The sequence below is a fragment of the Mesocricetus auratus genome, unplaced genomic scaffold (genome assembly GCF_017639785.1).
Source record: "Mesocricetus auratus isolate SY011 unplaced genomic scaffold, BCM_Maur_2.0 Super-Scaffold_4256, whole genome shotgun sequence".
NCBI classification, from domain to species: domain Eukaryota; kingdom Metazoa; phylum Chordata; class Mammalia; order Rodentia; family Cricetidae; genus Mesocricetus; species Mesocricetus auratus.
In genome coordinates this window covers 112,157,734-112,182,852 of record NW_024429182.1, presented here as the reverse complement: position 1 = coordinate 112,182,852, position 25,119 = coordinate 112,157,734, and the positions used below count along the sequence as shown (strand labels likewise).

The 25,119-nt window shown below is 37.2% G+C and overlaps 1 protein-coding gene across 1 annotated transcript; it reads left to right on the top strand.

The window, feature by feature from the left end:
- Window positions 1–12,387: 12,387 nt before the first annotated feature.
- On the top strand, window positions 12,388–13,335 carry LOC101830532 (olfactory receptor 5V1-like). Its single transcript, XM_005077888.1, has one exon. The coding sequence runs from the start codon at window positions 12,388–12,390 to the stop codon at window positions 13,333–13,335; it is 948 nt and encodes a 315-aa protein (XP_005077945.1).
- Window positions 13,336–25,119: the final 11,784 nt, after the last annotated feature.

Here is a 25,119-nt window from a genome sequence, read left to right as displayed (position 1 = left end):
ACAAGCATTGTGTTATATGTTGGCCAGAAACAATTGGTGGCTATTCTAGTTTCATCTCTGTTGCTGTGGTAAAATACTCTGTCAAAAACAACTTAGGGAAGAAAACATTTGTTTCAGCTTACAAATCCAGCTGTGGCTGAAGTCACAGACCATCACTAAGGGGCAATCAAAACAGAAGTTCCTCAGGGCAGCTGGTCATATCACATCCAGAGTCAAGAGCAAATGCATTCATGCTTGCTTGCTTGCACTCAACTTACTCTACTCTTCCACATTTCAAGACTCCTGCCTAGGATAGGGCTGGAGAGATGACTCAGAAGTTAAGAGCACTGACTGGCTACTCTTCCAGGGTCCCGAGTTCACTTCACAGCCATGTGGTGGCTCACAGCTAACTCTAATGAGATCTGGTGACCTTTTCTGGTGTTTAGGCATACATTCAGAGAGAAAACTGCATACATAATAATTAAATAAATCTTTTAAAACAAAGAAGACAAAGGGGGAGGGTCTAGGTCCTGCTCCAAATGAAATGACAGACTTCGAAAATCCCCAATGGAAGGCCTCATCTGTCAGGGGCTTCTGCCATAATCCAGTTCCAGCAGCATCACATCCTCATAAAGAGGACATAACTCCAGAACACCCTGCTACCTCTGCTGACTCAAAGGAAATTCCAGAAACAGGACTGTGGCTTAATTGTCAGTTAAAGATTAGCTCAACAGAAAGCCCCCAAGTCCATCAGGAGATAGGCTTAAGAAATAGGGAAAGATTGAGGAAGATAAAGTGAGAACCTATGGTCAGGTGACCAAGCAACACTGGAGGTTCTACCATTGAACTTTTGCTCTGTGGAATAGGGTACCAGGCAACACAGGAGGCTACCTCTCCCACTGACCTTTTGACCTTATAGTTTCCTTTCAGCTTCAGTCATCACCCTTGTTCCTTCCCTTCCTCATTTCCTCCTACAGCCTTTAAAAACCCTTGGAAAGAATAAAGTTTTGTCATTGTGATCAGAAAAAAAAAGAAACACACCTCAGCCTCAGAGTCAAGGGTTGGGAAAAGATTTTCCAATCAAATGGACCCAAGATATAATTGGGGGTAGCAACTCTAATATCTAAAATATTAGATTTTAAAATAAAATCAGTCAAAAGAGATGAAGGAGGTCATTTCATACTCATCACAAGAGAAATCAACCAAGATGAAGTTTCAATTCTGAACATCTATGCCCCAAATACAAATGCATCCACGTGCATAAAAGAAACATTACTAAAACTCAAATCACATATAAGCCCCACACACTTTAAGTGGGAGACTTTAACACCCCACTCTCACCACTAGACAGGAACACCAGACAGAAACTCAACAAAGAAGCAAAGGGTCTAATAGAAGTTATGACACGATTGGGATTAACAGACATGTATAGAACATTCCACCCAAATAAAAATGAATATACCTTCTTGACAGCATCTCATGGAACCTTCTCAGAAATCGACCACATACTTGGCAACATATCAAACCTCAACAGGTACAAAAATTGGAATAACTGCATGCAGCTTATCAGACCACCATGCGTCAAAATTAGAATTCAACAACACAAATTGCATAAACCATACAAACTTATGGAAATTGAATAATGCAGAATTGCACCATTCCAGGGTCAAAGAAGAAATAAAAAAGAAATTAAAGACATCCTAGAATTCAATGAGAATGAGGACACAACATACCCAAACTTATGTGACACATTGAAGGCACTGCTAAGAGGAAACTTCATAGCACTAAGTTCCCACATGAAGAAACAAGAGAATTGTTACATTAGAGAATTAACAGCACAACTGAAGGCTCTAGAACACAAAGAAGCAAACTCACCCAGTAGGAGTAGATGACAGAAAATAATCAAATTAAGGGCTGAAATCAATAAAGCAAAAAATAGGAAAACAATGCAAAGAATCAATGTAACAGAGACTTAGTTCTTTGAGAAAATCAACAAGATAGACAAACCTTTATCCAAAATGACCAAATGGCAGACTGTGAACATGCAAATTAACAAAATCAGAAATGAAAAGTGGGACATAACAATGGACACTGGGGAAATCCAGAGAATCATCAGGTCATACTTTGAAAACCTGTACTCCACACAATTTGAAATTCTAAAGGAAATGGACAATCTTCTGGATAGATATCACTTGCCAAATTTAAATCAAGAGCAGATAAGCAATTTACATAGACCTATAAACCCTAAGGAAATAGAATCAGTCATCAAGTCTCCCAACCAAAATAAGCCCAGGGCCAGATTGCCTCAGTGCAGAATTCTAACAGAAATTCAAAGAACACCTTATACCAATTATTCTCAAAGTATTCCAGGCAAGAGAAGCAGAAGGGTCTTTGCCAAACTCTTTCTATGAGGCTTCAATAACCTTGATACCCAAGCCACACAAAAACATAACTAAGAAAGAGTACTTCAGATCAATATCCCTCATGAACATTGATGCAGATATACTCAATAAAATACTGGCAAATTGCATCCAAGAACACATCAGAAAACTCATCTACCATGACCAAGAAGGTTTCATCCCAGGGATGCAGGGATGGTTCAACATAGGAAAATCTATCAATGTAATCCACTGTAAACAAGCTGTAAACAACCTGTAAACAAGCTGAGAAACAAAAATCACATGATCATCTCACTAGATGCAGAAAAATCCTTTGACAAAATATAACACCCCATCATTATAAAGGTCTTGGAGAGATCGGGGATAACAGGAACTTACCTCAACATAATAAAAGCTACATACAGCAAACCAACAGGCAACATCAAACTAAATGGACAGAAACTCAATGTGATTCCTCTAAAATCTGGAATAAGAGAAGACTGTTCTTTCTCTCCATACCTCTTCAATATTGTATTTGAAGATCTAGCTAGAGCAATAAGATAACAAAAGGACATCGAGAGTATCCAAATTAGAAAGTAAGACATTAAACTTTCACTATTGGCAGATGATATGATGGTTTGCATAAGTGATCCAAAAAACTCTACCAGGGAACTCCTACAGCTGATAAATACCTTCAGTAAAGCGGCAGGATAGAAGATCAACTCAAGAATATCATTTGCCCTACTATATACAGAAGGTAAAAGAGCAGAGAAAGAAATCACAGAAATATCAGCTTTTGCAATAGCCACAAACAATACAATATACCTTGGGGTAATGCTAACCAAACAAGTGAAAGACCTGTGTTACACAAACCTTGAGCCTTTAAATAAAGAAATTAAAGGAGACACCAGAAATTGGAAAGATCTCCCATGCTTTTGGATAAGCAGGATCAACATAGTAAAATTGTCAAGCTTACTCAAAGCAATATAAAGATTTAATGCAATCCCCATTAAAATCCCAGCACAATTTTTCGCTGACCTTGAAAGAACAATTTTAAATTTATATGGAAAAACATAAGACCCAGGAGAGCGAAAACAAGCCTATACCACAAGGCAACATCTGGAGGCATCACCATCCCTGACTTCAAGCTGTATTACAGAGTTATAGTCCTGAAAACAGTTTGGTATTGCCACAAAAAAGACAGATAGACCAATGGAATCAAATTGAACACCCCAACATTAACCCATACATGTATGAACACCTGATCTTTGACAAAGAAGCTAAAATTATACAATGGAAAAAGAAAGTATTTTCAATAAATGTTGCTGCCATAACTGGAACTTGGCATGTAGAAGACTGCAGATAGATCTATGTCTATTGCCATGCACAAAATTTAAATCCAAGTGATCAAAGACCTCAACAAAAATCCATCCACACTGAATCTGTTAGATGAGAAAATGGAAAGTACCCTCAAATGAATTCGTACAGGACACTGCTTCCTGAACATAACTGCAGTAGCACAGACACTAAGATCAATAATTAATAAATGGGACCTCCTGAAACTAAGAAGCTTCTATAAGGCAAAGGACACAGTCAGCAAGACAAAAGGGCAACCCACAGATTGCAAAAAGATATTCACTAACTCCACATCTGACAGGGAGCTGATCTCCAAAATTTACAAAGAACCCAAGAAGCAAGTCCCCAAAATACCAAAGGATCCAATCAAAAAATGGGGTACAGAACTAAGTAGATCATTCTCAGTAGAGGAGACTAAAATGGCTGAGAGACGCTTGAGAAAGTGCTCAACATCCATAGCCATCCAGGAAATGGGAATCAAACCAACTCTGAGATACCATCTCACTCCTGTCAGAATGGATAAAATAAAAAGCTCCAACAACAGTTTATGCTGGAGAGGATGTGGAGAAAGGGGAACACTCCTCCACTGCTGGTGGGAGTGCCAACTTGTACAGCCATTTTGGAAATCAGTATGGAGATTCCTCAGGAAAATGGGATTAGTCTAACACAAGACACAGCAATTCCACTCTTAGGCATATACCCCAAAATGCACATTCATACAAGAAGGATTTCTGTTCTACTATGTTCATAGCAGCATTATGTGTAATAGCCAGAACCTGAAAGCAATCAAGATGCCCCTCAGCTGAAGAGTGGATAGAGAAAATGTAGTACATTTACACAGTGGAGTACTATTCATTGGAAAAAAATGGAATCTTGAAATTTTCAGGCAAATGGATGGTACTAGAAGAAACCATCCTGAGTGAGGTAATCCAGTCACAAAAAGAGAAACACGTTATGTACTCACTCATATAAGATTTTAGGCATGAATGAGTGGAGTGCCAGCATACTATCCCATTGCCAGAGAATCTGGGAAATAGAAGCTTCTTCTGTGACTGATGAAACAGAAGCAGATACCCAAAGATAAACACTGACCTGAACACTAGAATCCAGTGTCAGAATGGGAGAACTGATGAGCAAATGAGTGAAGACTGGGCTGGTTTAACCCACAGAAACAGTTGACATGAACAAAGGGGAAATCTTGGATTCCAGATTGATGGCTGTGTGACTCAGATCCCCTGAATGTGGGCGCCAGTGAGGAGGCCTAGGTAATCTATGAGGCCTTGGGTAGTATTTATCCCTGGCATACAAATAGACTTTGAGTGCCTATTCTACAATTAGGGATGCTGTCTCATCCTGAACTCTTGAAGGAGGGCCTAGACCTTACCTTGTATGACATGACATACTCTAGAGATCCACCATGGAGTGTCTCACCCTCCCTGGATTTTTGATTGGAGATTGGTTGGGTGAATTGTGGACCTGGTTGGGAGGGATGTGGAGGAGGGGAGGGAGAGAGAGCTGGATTGACATATGAAATAAGCTTGTTTCTAACTTAAATAAAAAAGGAAGAACAAACAGAAAAAATTATATATGTGTGTATATATATATATGTAATAATGGGTTAATAATCAAGTCAGAGCTAGCCGATTAGAAACCATTACAAATGGCCAACTGCTTCATAGTTAATACATTGTCTTGCTTGTTATTTGGGGGCTAAAGTGGCAATGCGGCCCAGGTCAGAATCCACAACACTGACCACTGTCCTAGGGATGACCACCCACAGAGGGCTGTTCTCTAACCTACGGATTACTAACTGAGAAAATGACTTACAACTGGACCTCATGGAGGTGTTGCCTTTTCTGAAAGTCCTTCCTCTCTGATGACTATTACCTTGTGTGAAGTTGACACATTAAGATAAGCCAATATATTTCTTTCATGCCAGGAGTTTTTTTTTCTGGATTCAGTTTATGAAGACATTTTGCACACTGTCAGAAGCTACTTGAATTCATTTGTATATCTGACCTATTGTGTCTAGAAAATGTTGTCTTAAATATTTCTTAAAACTGGCCATTACCTCAAACACCGGAGACCTGAGGACTGCACACAGCAGATCCAGATCCCAGTTGGACGGGATTCAGCCCACCCAGAATGAACCCCCAAAATGAATGAAAGAATTGCAAGAAATGGAGGAAAAAACAATCCAAAAAATTCAAGAAAGAGATGAAAAGAGAAAGCAAAAATTACAAGAAACAATTCAAATAGTGGAAGGGTTGAAAGCTGAAATAGAGACAATTAAAAAAAAACACAGTCTGAAGGACTGCTGGAAATAGAACAGCTGAGCAAACAGTCAGGTACTACAGATACAAGCATAACCAATAGAATACAAGAGATGGAAGAGAGAATCTCAGGTGTTGAAGATACACTAGGGGAAATAGATTCATCCACCAAAGTAAATCTTAGCTCCAACAAATCCCTAACACAACATATCCAGGAAATATGGGTCATCGTGAAAAGACCAAATCTAAGAATAATAGGTATAGAAGAGCGTGAAGAAACTCACCTCAAAGGGGCAGAAAACATTTTCAACAGAATCATAGAAGAAAACTTTCCCAACTTAAAGAAAGACATGCCAATGAATGTACAAGAAGCCTACAGAACACCAAATAGAATAGAGTGTACCACAAAAGAAAGTCCCCTTGCCACATGATAGTAAAAACCCAAACATACAGAATAAAGAAAGAATATTAAGAGCAGCAAAGTAAAAAGGCCAAGTAACATACAAAGGAACAACTATCAGAATCATACTTGACTTCTCCATGGAAACTCTGAAAGCCAGAAGGTCCTGGATAGATATTCTTCCAACACTAAGAGACCATGGATGCCAGCCAAGACTGCTATATCCAGCAAAGCTTTCAATCACTATAGATGGATAAAACAAGATATTCCATGGAAAAACTCTATTTAAGCAATACATATCCACTAAACCAGCCCTACATTAAGTTCTGGAAGGAAAACCTCAATCCAAGGGAGCTAACTACAACCAGAAAAACATGGACAATAGTTAATTCCACCTTACCAACAGCCAAAAGAAAAGAGGTGGAAATCCACATATAATTCCATCATCATCAACTATTCCAAAACAAACAAGAATGAGCAATCGATGGTCATTAATATCCCTTTATATTAATGGTCTTAACTTGTCCATAAAGAGACACAGGCTAACAGAGTGGTTTCAAAGACAGAACCCATCCTTCTACTGCATACAAGAAACACACCTCAGCCTCAAAGACAGACATTACCTCAGAGTTAAGGGTTAGGAAAAGATTTTCCAATCAAATGGACCAAGAAACAATCAGGGATAGCAATGCTAGTATCTAACAAATTAGATTTTAAAATAAAATAAAAAGAGATGAAGGACGGTACTTCATACTCATCACAGGAGAAATCCACCGAGATGAAGTTTCAATTTTGAACATCTATGCCCCAAATAAAGGCATCCATGTTCATAAAAGAAACGTTACTAAAACTCAAATCACATACACAGCCCCACACACTTATAGTGGGAGACTTCAACACCCCACTCTCACCTCTGGACAGAACTACCAGACAGTAACTTAACAAAGAAGCAAAGGAACTAATCGAAGTTATGACACAATTGTGTCAGACATCTCTAGAACATTCCACCCAAATAAAAATGAATATATCTCTTCTGAGTGCCACATGGAATCTTCTCAAAAATCTACCACATACTTGGCAACATATCATATCTCAACAGGTACAAAAATTGAAATAACTCCATGTACCTTATCAGAACACCATGTGTTAAAATCAGAATTCAGCAACAACACAAATTGCAGAAACCCTACAAACTCATAGAAATTGAATAATGCACAATTGCATCATTCCTGTTTCAATGAAGAAATAAAAAAGAAATTAAAGACTTCCTAGAATTCAATGAGACTGAGGACACAACATACCCAAACTTATGGGACACTTTGAAAGCAGTGTTACGAGGGAAGTTCACAGCACTAAGTGTCCACATGAAGTAACTGAAGAATAGTTATACTAGAGAATAAATAGCACAACTGAAAGCTCTAGAACACAAAGAAGCAAACTCACCCAGGAGGACTAGCACCAGGAAATAATCAAATTGAGGGCTGAAATCAATAAAGCAGAGACTAGGGAAACAATACAAAAAATCAACATAACGAAGAGATGGTTCTTTGTGAAAATCAAGAAGACAGACAAACCTTTATCCAAACTTACCAAACAACAGAGTGTGTACATGCAAATTAACAAAATCAGAAATGAAAAGTGGGACATAACAATGGACACTGGGGAAATCCAGAGAATCATCAGGTTATACTTTGAAAACCTGTACTCCACACAATTTGAAATTCTAAAGGAAATGGACAATCTTCTGGATAGATATCACTTGCCAAATTTAAATCAAGAGCAGATAAGCAATTTAATAGACCTATAACCCCTAAGGAAATAGAATCAGTAATCAAAAGTCCCTCAACCAAAAAAAAGCTCAGGGCCAGATGGCTTCAGTGCAGAATTCTAACAGAAATTCAAAGAACAGCTTATGACAATTCTCCTCAAAAAATTCCAAGCAATAGAAGCAAAAGGGTCTTTGCCAAACTCTATGAGGCTCTAATAACCTTGATACCCAAGCCACGAAAAGACACAAGTAAGAAAGAGTACTTCAGATCAATATCCCTCATGATCACTGATGTAAAAATACTCAATAAAATACTGGCAAATCGGATCCAAGAATACATCAGAAAACTTATCCACCATGATCAAGTAGGCTTCATCCCAGTCATGCAGGGATGGTTCAACATATGAAAAATCCATCAATATAATCCAACATATAAAGAAGCTGAGAAAAAAATCACATGATCATCTCACTTGATGCTGAAAAAGCCTTTGACAAAATCCAACACTTCTTCATGATAAAGGTCTTGGAGAGATCTGGGATAACAGGAACATACCTAAACATAATAAATGTATGTACAGCAAACCAACAGCCAACATCAAACTGAATGGACAGGAACTCAGCACAATTGCTCTAAGATCATGAACAAGACAAGGCTTCCACTCACTTCCATACCTCTTCAATATTGTACTTGAAGTTCTAGCTAGAGATATAAGAAAAGAAAAGGAGATCAAGGGGATACAAGTTGGAAAGGAAGATGTCAAGCTTTCACTATTTGATTTTCAGATGATATGATGGTTTACATAAGTGACCCAAAGAACTCTACCAGTGCACTCCTGCAGCTGATAAATACTTTCAGCAATGTGGCAGGATACAAGGTCAACTCAAGAAAACAGTAGCCCTACTGTATACACATGATAAAAGGCCTGAGAAAGAAATCAGTGTAACATTTCCCCTTAAAATAGCCACAAACAACATAAATTACCTTGGGGTAACGCTACCCAAACAAGTGCAAGACCTGAATAGCAAGAACTCTGAGTCTTTAAAGAAAGAAATTAAAGAAGACAGCAGGACTTGGAAAGATCTCCCATGCTCTTGGATAGGTAGGATCAACTTAGTAAAATTTGCAATCTTACCAAAAGCAATGTACAGATTTAATGCAATCCCCATTAAAATCCCAGCACAATTCTTCACAGACCTTGAAAGAACAATAATCAATTTTGTATGGAAAAACAAAAGACCCAGGATAGCCACAACAACCTTATTCAGCAAGGCAACATATCCCCTGAATGTGGGTGTCAGTGACAGGGCCTAGGTAATCTATGGGGCCTTGGGTGTCAAGGCATACACATTATCCCTGGCATACAAATAGACTTTGAGTGCCCATCCCACAATGAAGGATTCTCTCTCAGCCTGGACTCTTGTTGGAGGACCTAGGTCCTGCCCTGGATATCCACTATGGAGGGCCTCACCCTACTTGGGGATCAGAGTGGAGATTGGTTGGGGGACTGGGGGACCGGTGGGGAGGGTGGGGGAGGAGAGGAGGGATAGGAAGAGGGAGCTGGGATTGCCATGTGAAACAAGCTTTTTTTCTAACTTAAATTAAAAAAGGTAGAGAAAAAAAGTTGGAAACTACACAGAAAGTCTGGATACTGTATACTATTGTATTGTCTTTGAATTGTTTAATTGGTGGGGCAGGAGCAAAAACTGCTAAAAGACATTTGATTTTCTTAAAACTTACATTAAATTAATTAGCTATGAAATTCCATTAGTAGGTTAATAGTAATTTGTATAGTCTCATGTTCTTATTATCATAACTCCCCAAGGATAATGCAGGAATAATATAAATTAAGTACTAACCGTTTATATGAATCTTAAGTTCAAGTGGTGAGTTTGCATTTGTCTGCTGATGCAATTTGCTGGCCAATTCATTTTATGCTCAATATTTTTTAGACTGTTAACATAACCTACTTTTAAGGCTAAATTTATCTATTGCACTAATATTGCTACAATAAATTTAATATGGTTTTAATTATACTAAGTTTTATGGCTTATATGTTATGTTTTGCTTAATTAGCAACTAGCAACTAACATTTTTCTTTATGTAGCAGAAGTCTGAATATTTTCTCAAGAGAAAAAACTTCACGTACTCGGCATTTACCACATTAAAATTCGTAGTGGTAAAGGTAGTAAGAAAGTTTTAATTTCTGGGATATTTTAACAGATGGTTAATTCTATATATATATGCCAATTCCCAGTTTATAATTATACATAATATCAAGAACCAATCTAAAAACCTGGGTTGTATTTCATAAATGCTTCCAAGAATCTCTAGTTTAAAAATTAGTTATCTGTACCTTTTGTGTTACATAAACTCATTTTGAGAAATATGTAATAAGCAAAATGTCTCTTTTCTTCTACTTTATTAAAAATGTTTAATATTTATTTCTGTTTGAATTTGGAAAAGGAGATTGTTGAGATGAATGCAAGAACCCTCTCCATAAGAACAACTTCTGTACTGTATGTATCAAGGCCATGTGTTTTATTGAATTGTTTCTAAAAGCTATGTGTAAAATATGAGGACAACATACTCTCATTTATTATGGGTACATATTAGTCATATTATTTGGGAACAAATACGTATGTTTATTAATTGAAATGTTATTGATGAATGTAATATATTCTTTTTTAAAGGGTCAATTTTGTGCGAGTGAAAATAAAAGTAATTAATCATAGAAACTAGAATTTACTCTCTGAGGACATTGCTTTTGTGAAAAAGGTGTCATATTATATGCTTATACCTATTTTGCTGTTTTCAAAGACTAATTATGCACATCTGTCAACAGAACTTTAACATTCCTGCAGGACCATGAGCATTTGAGTGCTTAAGAACTGATATGACACAGTTTATTTTTTAATTATTGTTATTTGCTCATTAAGTATCTTTCAGTCATATCATGATATATACATTTTTTATTTTTAGATTAAATTATTTGCTATATTTTATGATTTGAAGTTATCATTAGTTAAAGTTTATCTTTTTCAAAAATTTTCCTTAACTGTTGTTGCTTCAGTAGAAAAAATCACTCCTTCAGGGTTTGCTTCTTTTTGACTTTGTTTTGAAGCAAGGTCTTGCTTTGTAGTTCACGGTGGCCTCAAATTCAAAATTCCCTTGTCTTAGCCTCCTAATATAGTAACTAAAACCACATACCACTATAACCACTTTATCAGGCACTCTCAGAAATCTTAATATTCCTTATTTACACATGATCTAGGAAAAGATAAGGGAAAACCTTCATTCCATTTGTGAATAAAAATATGTACAATTTGCATTATTTTCCTTATGCATTTTAATTGACCAAAGAAAACTATTTATTGTTTTATGCAAAAATTGTATAGGTTAGTAGAATGCTTCTTTTTCTTTTATTTTAACCAGCTTATATATAAGAATTTCCAAATATGTAATGATAAAGAAAAGACTGTTTTGAAATGACAACAATGTGCATTTCCATGTGTTCTTCTGGATTCTTCCATACCATCTGTTTATCAATTTTATTATCCATCCAATTAGGTTACATGTTAATATTTGTATACTAAACTAATTGGTTTAAAGTCATAACATTTCTGTATTCATTCCTTCTAAGTACAGATGCTTGGTTTGTGAAGGTAAAATGTCATTCATATATATGTTTTACCCTATTATTGACTTGACTTTCCATACTTCTGTTAATTACTAGTATTTATCAATGTTTACGTATCTGGGAATCATTATGTATTATGGTAATTTCATAGAATAAATGAACTACATAATGAGTACATGACATACCTATTCTATGTTCCATTAATTTAGTTCGAAAGTATACATAAAATTATGGATATTAAGATAAGACTTAATGAAACAAATGTCCACAGAGATGTGAGAAATCCAACAGCTTTCATGAATAAAATCACTTATTTAGAGGTCATGCTAATGAGTATGAATAAGATATACTTTCAAGTTCTCATTAGTGTCTCAGAGGACTTTCTAAAGATAAACAGATGAAAATTTCAAGAAATAGTGTAGCTACACAAAATCTTTGGGCCGATGTTTTAAGAACACAAATCCATAATTGAAGTACAGTGAACATAATTAAACATTAGTCTGATATTTACATTGTTTCAGAGCTCCTGCCTTGTCACCCTAATCGGCATTATCTTATTTCATTTCTCTTAGAAATACCCTGTCAGAGAGAGGAGATGGATGTGTACAATTTTTCCACAGTGACCCAATTCATCCTCATAGGGCTCTCTGACATCCCTGAGGTGCGTTACCCACTCTTCATGATCTTTGTAGTCATCTATCAGATAACTTTGCTGGGAAATGGGGCCATCCTCTTGGCCATAGTGACTGAGAGAAAGCTGCAAACTCCCATGTATTACTTGCTGGCAAATCTGTCCCTGCTAGACATATTCTGCCCATCAGCTACTGTTCCCAAGATGCTCAAGAATCTCTTGACTGAGGACCACAGCATTTCCTTTGTTGGGTGTGCTTTGCAGCTCTATTTCCTGTTGGCCTTGGCTGGGACTGAAGTTTTCTTGCTGGCTGTGATGGCTTATGACCGGTATGTGGCCATATGTTTTCCTCTGCGTTACTCCCTCATCATGACCAAGGTTCGCTGTGTACAGTTGTTGTTTGGAACCTGGGCAGCTGGGTTTCTCAATTCATTCATGCATACAATGACAACCTTCAGCTTGTCTTTCTGCAAGTCCAATCGAGTTAACCAGTACTACTGTGATATCCCACCTTTGCTGACTCTGTCATGTTCATCCACCTACTTGGCAGAAATGCTTGTTTTAGTGGTAGGGGGTATTTTGGGCATTAGTGCTTTTCTGATTACTTTGATATCTTATATATACATTGTCTCCACCATCCTAAAAATCCAATCAGTGGAAGGGAAGCACAAAGCGTTCTCCACATGTGCTTCCCATCTTCTTGTAGTCTTCTTGTTCTATGGCACAGCCATATTTACCTATATCCGCCCCTCCTCAAGGCAACACTCTCCTGCCAGAGACAGACTCACATCTATGCTGTATGGGATCATTACTCCCATGTTAAACCCTATTATCTACAGCCTGAGAAACACGGAAGTCAAAGGAGCACTCAGAATAGTTTTTCATCGTAGGATATGTTCACAAAAAGCATGATTTATGAATTGTTCCTAGTCTCCCTAGAACAAATGTATAGAAGTGTATACTGAAATAGAGCATGTGCACAGGCAGGAATTGGTTGTATATACATGTAACTTTATATATACTGGAAATGAAAATTATTTTCAAAGATTTATTTTGACACTATATTTATGATTGTTTTCCCTGCACATGTGCTTGTATACCACTTGTGCTTTTGTTATCTGTGGAGACTGTAAAGGGATGTTGGATCTCCTGGGCCTGTAGTTACAGATGTTTGTGATGTGCCATGTGGATGTTGGGAACTGAACTTGCATCATTTGCAAGGGCAGCAAGCACTCTTTACTCTAAGCCATCTATACAATCCTAGAAGAAAAAATTTGTCATCCAAAATTAAAAATTTGGGGGAATTGAATGGATTCAGTAGGCCATCTGAAATAACTTGACATCTATTGCTGCTTTATATATATATCAACATCTACATGCCTACAGTTGTTTTTCTGTGTCTGTTTTATATGTACCATTTCTTTTGTGTTTATAATCTACATATATTCATGTAGATACAATTTTCCACGTGAAAGATCTTTTGCTTTTATTTAATTGACAATTACAAATATTTAAGTGTGATGATTTGTTATTGTTCAGGATCCCTCTCCATATAATTAAATAATGCTAATCAACACATTTCTCATCTGAAATATAACATTTTCCTAGTGAGAATTCTTGAGATTTACACATTTTAAGCAAAGAAATATACACATATTATTACATACTGTATCTAGCATACTTTGAAATACACTCATTGAAGAAAAATATTGTTTCTATTGAGAACATGAATACCTATGCTCTCATGTCACCAATTCTTTATTGTCTTCATATTCCTACCTTCTGATATTGCACATTTATCTTATTAGATCAGTTTCCTCTATTTCCATTAAATTATAGCTTTCAGTATTGATCCCATTGTAATTAGATTATTACATTGAGCTTAATCACCTACAACCATTTATGTTGTCATAAATAATATTTCTATGCTTACAGTCAAAACTTTTCCATAGTTTATTTGTGGCAATGAATCTTTACTATTCATCTGTTAAACACACATTTTGTCATCATTTGACTTTTGAATTATATCTTGATTAATATGAAAAAGCAGACATTTATTTCTACTTTAATTTCCAGTACATTTACTAAATAAATACTTATATATGAGATTTTTTACTTTGAAAATTTTTCTGTTTTGGATATTTATGAGTGCAGACACACTATTGAATAAAGTTTATTCAAATTATCCAACCATGTATAAATGCCCCCTTTTCTGAATATCTTCAAGAGCAATTATGTGCAGTATTTATTTAATTTTTCTTATTTTTAAAATTTATTTTTATTTATGTCCATTGGTGTTTTGCCTGTATGTATGTCTGTGTGAGGGTTGCAGATTCCCTTGAATTGGACATGCAGATAATTGTAAACTGCCACGTGGGTGCTGGGAATCAAATCAAGGTCCTCCAGGAGAATGGTCAGTTCTTGTAACCACTGTGCTATCTCTCTAGCCCTGTTTTTCTTTATTCTTCTTTCATGTAAGACATATAATTCACAATTTTTCCACTCAGTTATCTCCCCACATTCACTCTTCCAAATTTGATTCCAGCTCCATTTCCCTTGACATACCATATTCCTGCCAGGAATATCAACTGAAAACAGTGTAACAAGTTACAATAAGACAAAGACAAATCCCTAGAACACAAAGAAGCAAGCTCACCCCACCAGAGTAGATGCCAGGAAATAATCAAATTGAGAGCTGAAATCAATAAAGGATAAACTAGGAAAACAATACAAAGAATCAATGTAATGAAGAGTTGGTTCTTTGAGAAAATCAACAAGATAGACAAACCAAACAACAGACTGTGAACATGCAAATTAACAAAATCAGAAATGAAAAGGGGGTCATAACAACAGATAACTGAGGAAATTCTTAGAATCATCAGGTCATACTTGAAATAATGTATTCCACAAAGTTAAAAAATATAAAGGAAATGGAAAATTTTCTGGGTAGATATCATTTGCCAAAATTAAATGAAGAACATATAATAACTTAAATAGACCTATAATCCCTACGGAAATAGAATCAGTCATCAAAAGTCTCCCAACCAAAAACAAGCCCAGGGCCAGATGGCATCAATGCAGAATTCTACCAGAAATTCAAAGAACAGCTGATACCAACTCTCATAAAACTTTTCCATGCAGTATAAACAGATGGGTCTTTGCCAAACTCTTTCTATGAAGCTTCAATAACCTTGAAACCCAAGCCACACAAAGACACAACTAAGAAAGAGAACTTCAGAACAATATCCCTCATGAACATTGATGAAAAAATACTCAATAAAATACTAGCAAATTGGATCCAAGAGCACATAGAGAAAACTCATCCATCATGATCGAGTAGGCTTCATTCCAGGGATGTAGGGATGTTTCAACATATGAAAATCCATCAATGTAATCCATCATATAAACAAGCTGAGAAACAAAAATCACAAGATCATATCACTAGATGCTGAAAAAGTCTTTGACAAAAATCCAACACCCTTTCATGATAAAGGTCTTGGAGAGATCCAGAATAACAGGAACTTACATAAACATAATAAAAGCTACATACAACAAACTACCAACCATATTAAACTAAATGCACAGAAAAGCAACCTGATTCCTCTAAAATCAGAAACAAGACAAGGCTGTCCACTCTTTCTATACCTTTAAAATATTTTCCTTGAAGTTCTAGCTAGAGCAATAAGACAATAAAAGGAGATCAAGGGAATAAATATTGGAAAAGAAGAGGTTGAACTTTCACTATTGGCAGATGCTATGATAGTTTACATAAGTGACCCGAAAAACTCTACCAGGGAACTCCTACAGTTGATAAATACCTTCAGCAAAGTGGCAGGATATGAGATCAACTCAGGAAAATCATTAGCCCTACTATACACAGATGATAAATGTGCTTGGAAAGAAACAGAAAAACATTGCCCTTTACAAAAGCCACAAACAACATAAAATACCTTGGGGTAACACTAACCTAACAAGTGAAAGACCTGTATCGCAAGAACTTTGAGTCTTTAAAGAAAGAAGTTAAAGAAAACACCAGAAATTCAAAGATCTCCCATGTTCTTGGACAGATATGATCAACAAAGTAAAAATGGCAATCTTACTAAAAGCAATATACATATTAAATGCAATCCCCATTGACATCACAGCACAATTCTTCACAGACATTGAAAGAACACTTCTCAACTTTATATGGAAAAACATAAGACTTAGGATAGCAAAAACAACCCTGTTCAACAAAGCAACATCCGAGGGCACCACCATTCCTGAATCCAACATCTACTACAGAACTATAGTCCTGATAACAGCTTGGTATTGGTACAAAAGTAGACAGATAGACCAATGGAGTTGATTCGAATACCCCGACATTAACCCATTCATGTATGAATACCTGATCTTTGACAAAGAAGCTAAAATTATACAATGGAAAAAAGAAAGTATCTTCAACAAATGGTGCTGGCGTAACTGGATATTGGCATGTAGAAGACTGCAGATAAATCTATGTCTATCGCCATTTACAAAACTTAAATTCAAATGGATCAAAGACCTTAACATAAATCCAGCCACAATGAACCTGTTAGAAGAGAAAGTGGGAGGCACCTTTGAATGAATTGGTACAGGAGACTGCTTCCTGAACATAACTGCAGTAAGCACAGACACTAAGATCAATTAATAAATGGGACCTCCTGAAACTGAGAAGCTTCTGTAAGGCAAAAGATTCAGTCAGCAAGACAAAAAGGCAACCCACAGATTGGGAAAAGATATTCACCAACCTCACATCTGACAGATCAGGACTGATCTCAAAAATTTACAAAGAACTCAAGAAGCAATTCTCCAAAACACCAAAGGATCCAACTAAAGTGGGGTGCAGATCTAGAGAATTCTCAGTAGAGGAGTCTAAAATGGCTGAGAGACACTTGAGAAAGTGCTCAACAACCCTAGCCATCTGGGAAATGCAAATCAAAACAACTGTGAGATACCATCTTACTCCTGTCAGAATGGCTAATATCAAAAACACTCATGATGTTTTATGCTGGAGAGGATGTGGAGAAAGGGGAACACTCCTTCACTGCTTGTGGGTGTGATGACTTGTATGGCCAATTTGTAAACCAGTATGGAGGTTCCATAGGAAAGTGGGAATCAGCCTTCCACAAGACCCAGTAATTCCACTCTTAAGCATATATCCAAAGGATGCACATGCATGCAACCATGTTCATAGCAGCATTATTTGTAAAAGCCAGAGCCTGGAAGCAACCTAGATGCCCATCATCTGTAGAGTGGATAGAGAAAATGTGGTACATTTACACAATGGAGTAATATTCAGCAGAAAAAACAACTGAATTTTCAGGCAAATGGATGGTACTAGAAGAAACTATCCTGAGTGAGATAACCCAGTCACAAAAGAGTAACATGGTATGTACTAACTCAAATATGGACTTTAGACGTGAACCAGTGTGTGCCAGCATACAATCCCACTGCCAGAGAGTCTGGAAAATAGAACTTTCATCCAGTGACTGATGGAAGAAGAGGCAAACACCCACAGCTAAACCCTGAACTGAACTTGAATCCAGTGACAGAAAGGGAGAAATGATGAGCAACGTGCTTAAGACTGGACTGGTTTAACCCACAGAAACAGTTGATGTGAACAGGAGGGAGTTCTTGAACCCTAGACTGAAGGCTGGGTGGACAGCATAGGACTGATCCAGACCCCCTGAACGTGGGTGTCAGTGAGGAGGCCTAGATAATCTATGGTGCCTTGAGTAGTATTTATCCCTGGCATAGAAACTGACTTTGGCTCCCCATCCCACAATGAGGGAAGCTCTCACAGCCTGGACTCTTGGGGGGAGGGCCTGGTCCCTGCCCTGAATGAAATGACAGACTCTGGAGATCCTCCATGGAGGGCCTCACCTTCCCTGGGGATGGGAGTGGAGATTTAGTGGGGGGCTGGTGGTGCACGTGGGTTGGGTAGAGGAGGAGAAGAAGGAGAGGGATCTGGGATTGACATGTGAAGCAAGGTTGTTTCCAAGTTAAATAAAAAAAAAGAAAAATGAATAGGCACAAACCCTCATCAGCTCTAGTCAAGGAAACTCAGTAGGAAAAAAGGGGTCCTAAGAACAGGCAAATAAGTCAGAGACACCCTCAACTGCACTATTAACATTCCCACAAAACACCAAGCTAACAAACATAGCATATGTACAGAAGATCTAGTGTAGACTGATGTAGGTTCCTAGATTACCACTTCAGTCTCTGTGAGTCACTATGAGCCCTGCTTAGTTGATTCTATTGGATGTGTTTCCTGGTATTCTCAACTTCTCTTATTCCTATAATCCTTGGTCCTCATGTGTAGGAGGGTTTGCTGAACTCTGCTGGACATTTGGTTGTGTGAGGCTCTGCATTTACTCTAATCAGTTGCTGGATGATGCTTCTCTGATGATGATTTGGCTAGACACTGATCTATGAGTGCATCATTATATCAGTAGTAATCATTCTACAGACATATTTTTTCATCATATTTGACTCTAACCAAGTTATTCTATCCTATGTAGCCTCTGTTTCTTGGCCATCTAGCCAGTGTTGGGAATGGGATGCCTCTATGAATTGGTGGATTGGTCTGAAATTCTCTTTGTTTGTTTCATATTTGTGTAGTTTGAGTATCAGTGTAACTGAGGTATCATAAAAGGAGTTTGGCAGTCTTCCTTCTGATTCCATTGTTTGGAACAATTTGAGGAGTTTCAGTATTAGCTCTTCTTTGAAATTCTTGTAGAATCATTGTAAAACCATCTTGTACTGGTCTAGTTTTGGTTGGGTGAATTATAGTGGCTGCTTCTAATTCCTTAGGAATTATAATTATATTTAAATTGTTCATCTTGTCATGAATTAATTTTTGTATGTGATATTTATCCAGAACATTATCCAATTTTTTAAAATTTTCTAACTTCTTGGAGTACAAGTTTTTAAGTATGACCTGATGATTCTCTGGTTTTCCTTACTGTCTGTTGTTATATCCCCCTTTCCATTTCTGGTTTTGTTAATGTGGGTATTCTCTCTCCACCTTTTTGTTAATTTGGATTGGGGTTTTTCTATCTTGTTGATTTCCTTGAAGAAACAACTCTTTGTTTCTTTAATATTCTTTGTAATGTTCTCTGTGTTACTATTTTATTGATTTCACCCCTGTATTTGATTATTTCCTTTCATCTACTTTTCTTGGGTGGGTTTGCTTCTTTTTTTTAGAGCTTTAGGTATGCTGCTAAGTCATTAGTTTGAGATTTTTCCACATTATTTATGTAGGCACTTAGTGCTATATTTTCATAGTGTCCCCTAAGTTTGGGTATGTTTTATTCATTTTCAGTGATTTATAGAAAGTCTTTAATTTCTTTCTTTATTTCTTACTTGAACTAATGATGATTCAGTTGAGCAGTATTCAGTTTTCATGAGTTTGTAGGCTTTCTGTAATTTGTGTTGTTATTGTTGAATTCTAACTTTAAGTCATGGTGATCCAGTAATATACCTGGGTTTGTTCTATTTTTATTTGTATCAATTGAGAGTTTCTTTGAGTCAAAGTTTGTGCTCAGTTTTAGAAAAGATTCCATAAGATGTTGCAAAGAAGGTGTATTCTTTAGTGTTTGGTGGAATGTTCTAGATGTCTGGTAAACCCATTTGAGTCAGAATGAGTTAGTTCCCTTATTTCTCTGTTATGTTTCTGTCCATTGGTGAGATTGGGCTGTTGAATTCTCCTACTATTTGTGGAGATTTGATATGTGATTTAAGTTTTAGTAACATTTGTTTTACATATGTGGGTGCCCTTGAAATTGGGGCATAAATGTTCGGAATTGAGACTTACTCTTAATGAATTTTTCCTTCAATGAAAATGAAATCACCATCTCCATATCTCTTGACTAATTTTAGTTTGATGTTTATTTTATTAGATAGTAGGATATCTGCACCAACTTGCTTCTTAGGCCCATTTGAATGGAAAGGTTTTCCGAATCCTTTACTCTGAGGCATTCTATATTTGAAGTTGAGGTTTGTTTCTTGTATGCAGTATTAGGTCAGCCCCTGTTTTTGATCTACTCTGTTAGCCTGTGTCTTTTTATTGGCAAATTGTGTCCACTGATATTAAAATATATTAATGACCAGTAATTAGTAATTCCTGTTATTTTTGTTGTTGTTGGTATTGCATGTGTGTTTTCCTTCTTTGGGATTTGATGGTGTGATTTTTACCTATTGCCTGTGTTTTCATGAGTACAGACAGCTTTCTTGGGTGTAGTTTTCTCTCTAGTGCTTTCTATAGGGCTGAATTTGTGGATAGGTATTGTTTCAATACGGTTTTGTCATGGATTATTTTGTTTTGTCTGTCTATGGTGATTGAAAGAATTGCTTGGTATAGTAGTCTGGGCTGGCATATGTGGTCTCTTAGTGTCTGCAGAACATCTGTCCAGGACCTTTTGGCTTTCAATTTCCATGGAGTAGTCAGGTGCAATTCTGATAGATCTACCTTTGTATATTATTTGGCCTTATTCCTTTGCAGCTCCTAATAATCTTTCTTTATTCTGTATGCTTAACATATTCATTATTGTGTGGCAGTATTTTGATTACTTTTTTGTTGGCCCAGTTTATTTGGTATGATGTAAGCTTCTTGTGTTTTTATAGGCATGTCATTCTTTAAGTTGGGAAGGTTTACTCCTATGATTTTGTTGAATATGTTTTCTGTGCCCTTGTGTTGGATTTTTCCTCCTCCTTTCATTTCTATTATTTTTTATTTATTTTTCAGTTTAAATTTAGATTAGAAACAAGGTTGCTTCACAAGTCAGTTCCAGGTCCCTCACCCTTTCCCTCCCCTCCTCCCATGCCCTCTCCCAACCTCCCCATTATCCCCTCATTTCCCCAGGGAGGGTGAGGCCCTCCATGGGGGTGTCCATAGTCTGTCATTTCATACAGGGCAGGGTCTAGACCATCCCCCAAGAGTTCAGGGTGAGAGTGCACCTCACATTGTTGGATGGGAGTCCAAAGTCCGTGTGTATACTCGGGATGAGTACTGATCTACTGCCAAAGGCTCAATAGATTACCTAGGCCTCCTCACTGACACCCACATTCAGAGGGTCTTGATTAGTCCCATTCTGGATTCCCAGGCTGATGCCTGGGATTCAAGAGTTAACTTTTGTCAGGTCAGCTGTTTTTGGGGGTTAAACCAGCCCAGTCTTAATCCCTTTCGTCATCAGTCCCACATCTCTGTTATTGGCTTTCTTGAGTTCGGCTCAGTACTTAACCTAGGGAGACTGCCTCTTCTTCCATCAGCCACTGAATGAAGTTTCTGTTTCCCAGACTCTCTGGCCATGGGATTGTAGGCTGGCATTCCCCAGATCTATGTCTAAAATCCATATATGAGAGAGTACATGCCATGTTTCTGTTTTTGTGACTGTGTTACCTCACTCAAGATGGTTTCTTCTATTGTCATCCATTTACATGCAAATCTCAGGATTCCATTGTTTCTTTCTGCTGAATAGCAGTCCATTGTGTAAATGTACCCACATTTTCTCTATCCACTCTTCAGTTGAGGGGCATCTAGGTTGCTTCCAAGTTCTGGCTATTACAAATAATGCTGCTATGAACATAGTGGAACAGACATCCTTGTTGTATGAATGGGCATCTTTTGAATATATGCCTAAGAGTGGAATTGCTGGGTCTTGTGGTAGGTTTATTCCCATTTTTCTGAGGAATCTCAATACTGATTTCCAAAGTGGCTGAACCAGTTGGCACTCCCACCAGCAATGGAGGAGTGTCCCCATTTCACCTCATCCTCTCCAGCATAAATTGTCATTGGTGTTTTTGATTTTAGCCATTCTGACAGTAGTGAGATGGTATCTCAGAGCTGTTTTGGTTTGCATTTCCCGGATGGCTAAGGATGTTGAGTACTTTCTCAAGTGCCTTTCAGCCATTTTAGACTCCTTTATTGAAAATTCTCTATTTAGTTCTGCAGCCCACTTTTTAATTGGATCCTTTGTTGTTTTGGAGACTTGCTTCTTGAGTTCTTTGTAAATTTTGGAGATCAACCCTCTGTCAGATGTGGGATTAGTAAATATTTTTCCCATTCTGTGGGCTGCCTTTTGTCTTGCTGACTGTGTCCTTTGCCTTACAGAAGCTTCTCAGTTTCAGGAGGTCCCATTTATTAATTGTTGATCTCACTGTCTGTGCTAGTGGTGTTATGTTCAGGAAGCTGTCTCCTATACCAATTCGTTCAAGGGTACCACCCACTTTCTCTTCTAAGAGGTTCAGTGTGGCTGGATTTATGTTGAGGTCTTTGATTCATTTGGACTTAAGTTTTGTGCATGGCGATAGACATGGATAGATCCACATTTTTCTACATGCCAGCCTCCAGTTATGCCAGCACCATTTGTTGAAGATGCTTTCTTTATTCCATTGTATATTTTTAGCTTCTTTGTCAAAGATCAGACGTTCATACGTGTGTGGGTTAATATCCGGGTTTTCAATTCGATTCCATTTGTCGACCTGTCTATTTTTGTGCCAATACCAAGCTGTTTTCAGGACTATAGCTCTATAATAGAGCTTGAAGTCAGGGATGGTGATGCCTCCGAACGTTGCCTTGTTGAACAAGGTGATTTTGGCTATCCTGGGTCTTTTGTTTTTCCATACATAATTGATTATTGTTCTTTCAAGATCTGTGAAGAATTGTGCTGGGATTTTAATGGGGATTGCATTGAATCTGTAGATTGCTTTTGGCAGGATTGCCATTTTTACTACATTGATCTTGCCTATCCAAGAGCATGGGAGTTCTTTCCATTTTCTGAGGGCTTCTTTAATTTCTTTCTTTAAAGATTCAATGTTTTTGCGATACAGGTCTTTCACTTGTTTGGTTAGCATTACCCCAAGGTATTTTATGTTGTTTGTGACAATTGTAAAGGGTGATGTTTCCCTGATTTCTTTTTCAGCCCTTTTATCATCTGTATATAGTAGGGCTACTAATTTTCTTGAGTTGATCTTGTAGCCTGCTACTTTGCTGAAGGTGTTAGTCAGCTGTAAGAGTTCCCTGGTAGAGTTCTTTGGGTCATTGATGTAAACTATCATATCATCTGCAAACAGTGAAAGTTTGACCTCTTCCTTCCCAATTTGAATCCCCTTGGCCCCCCTTTGTTGTCGTATGGCAATGGCTAGAACTTCAAGTACCATGTTGAAAAGGTATAGAGAGAGTGCACACCCTTGTTTTGTTCCTGATTTTAGAGGAATTGCTTTGAGTTCCTGTCCATTTAGTTTGATGTTGGCTGTTGGTTTACTGTATATATCTTTTATTATGTTTAAGTATGTCCCTGTTATCCCAGATCTCTCCAAGACCTTTATCATGAAGGGGTGTTGGATTTTGTCAAAGGCCTTTCCAGCATCTAGTGAGATGATCATGTGATTTTTTTTTCAGCTTGTTTATATGGTGGATTACGTTGATGGATTTTCGTATGTTGAACCATCCCTGCATCCCTGGGATGAAAACTACTTGATCGTGGTGAATGATTGTTTTGATGTGTTCTTGGATCCGATTTGCCAGTATTTTATTGAGTATTTTTCACATCAATGTTCATGAGGGATATTGGTCTGAAGTTCTCTTTCTTAGTTGTGTCTTTGTGTGGCTTGGGGATCAAGGTTATTGAAGTCTCATAGAAAGAGTTTGGCAAAGACTCTTCTGCCTTTATTGTGTGGAATACTTTGAGGAGAATTGGTATAAGCTGTTCTTTGAATTTCTGGTAGAATTCTGCCATGAGACCATCTGGATCTGGACTTTTTTTTGCATGGAAGACTTTTGATGACTGCTTCTATTTCCATAGGGGTTATAGGTCTATTTAAATTGCTTATCTCTTCTTGATTTAGATTTGGAAAGTGATAGCTATCCAGAAAGACATCCATTTCCTTTAAATTTTCGAATTTTGTGGAGTACAGGTTTTCAAAGTATGACCTGATGATTGTCTGGATTTCCTCAGAGTCTGTTGTTATGTCCCCTTTTTCATTTCTGATTTTGTTAATTTGCGTGTTCACTCTCTGCTGTTTGGTAAGTTTGGACAAAGGTTTGTCTATCTTGTTGATTTTCTCAAAGAACCAACTCTTCGTTGCATTGATTCTTTGTATTGTTTTCCTAGTTTCTACTTTATTGATTTTAACCATCAATTTGATTATTTCCTGGCGTCTACTCTTTCTTGGGGAGTTTTCTTCTTTGTGTTCTAGAGCTTTAAGCTGTGCTGTTAATTCTCTAGTATAAATATTCTCCAGTTTCTTCATGTGGGCATTTAGTGCTATGAACTTACCCCGTAGCACTGCTTTCAAAGTGTCCCCTAGGTTTGGGTATGTTGTGTCCTCATTCTCATTGAATTCGAGGAAGACTTTAATTTCTTTTTTTATTTCTTCTTTGACCCAGGAATGGTGCAGTTGAGCATTATTCAATTTCCATGAGTTTGTAGGTGTTTTGCAATTTATGTTGTTGTTGAATTCTAATTTTAAAGCATTGTGGTCTGATAAGATACATGGAATTATTCCAATTTTTTTTGTAGCTGCTGAGGTTTGATATGTTGCCAAGTATGTGGTCGATTTTTGAGAAGGTTCCATGTGGTGGTGTGAACAAGGTATATTCTTTTTTATGTGGATGAAATGTTCTTTACATGTCTGTTAATCCCAGTTGGGTCATTACTTCTATTAGACCCTTTG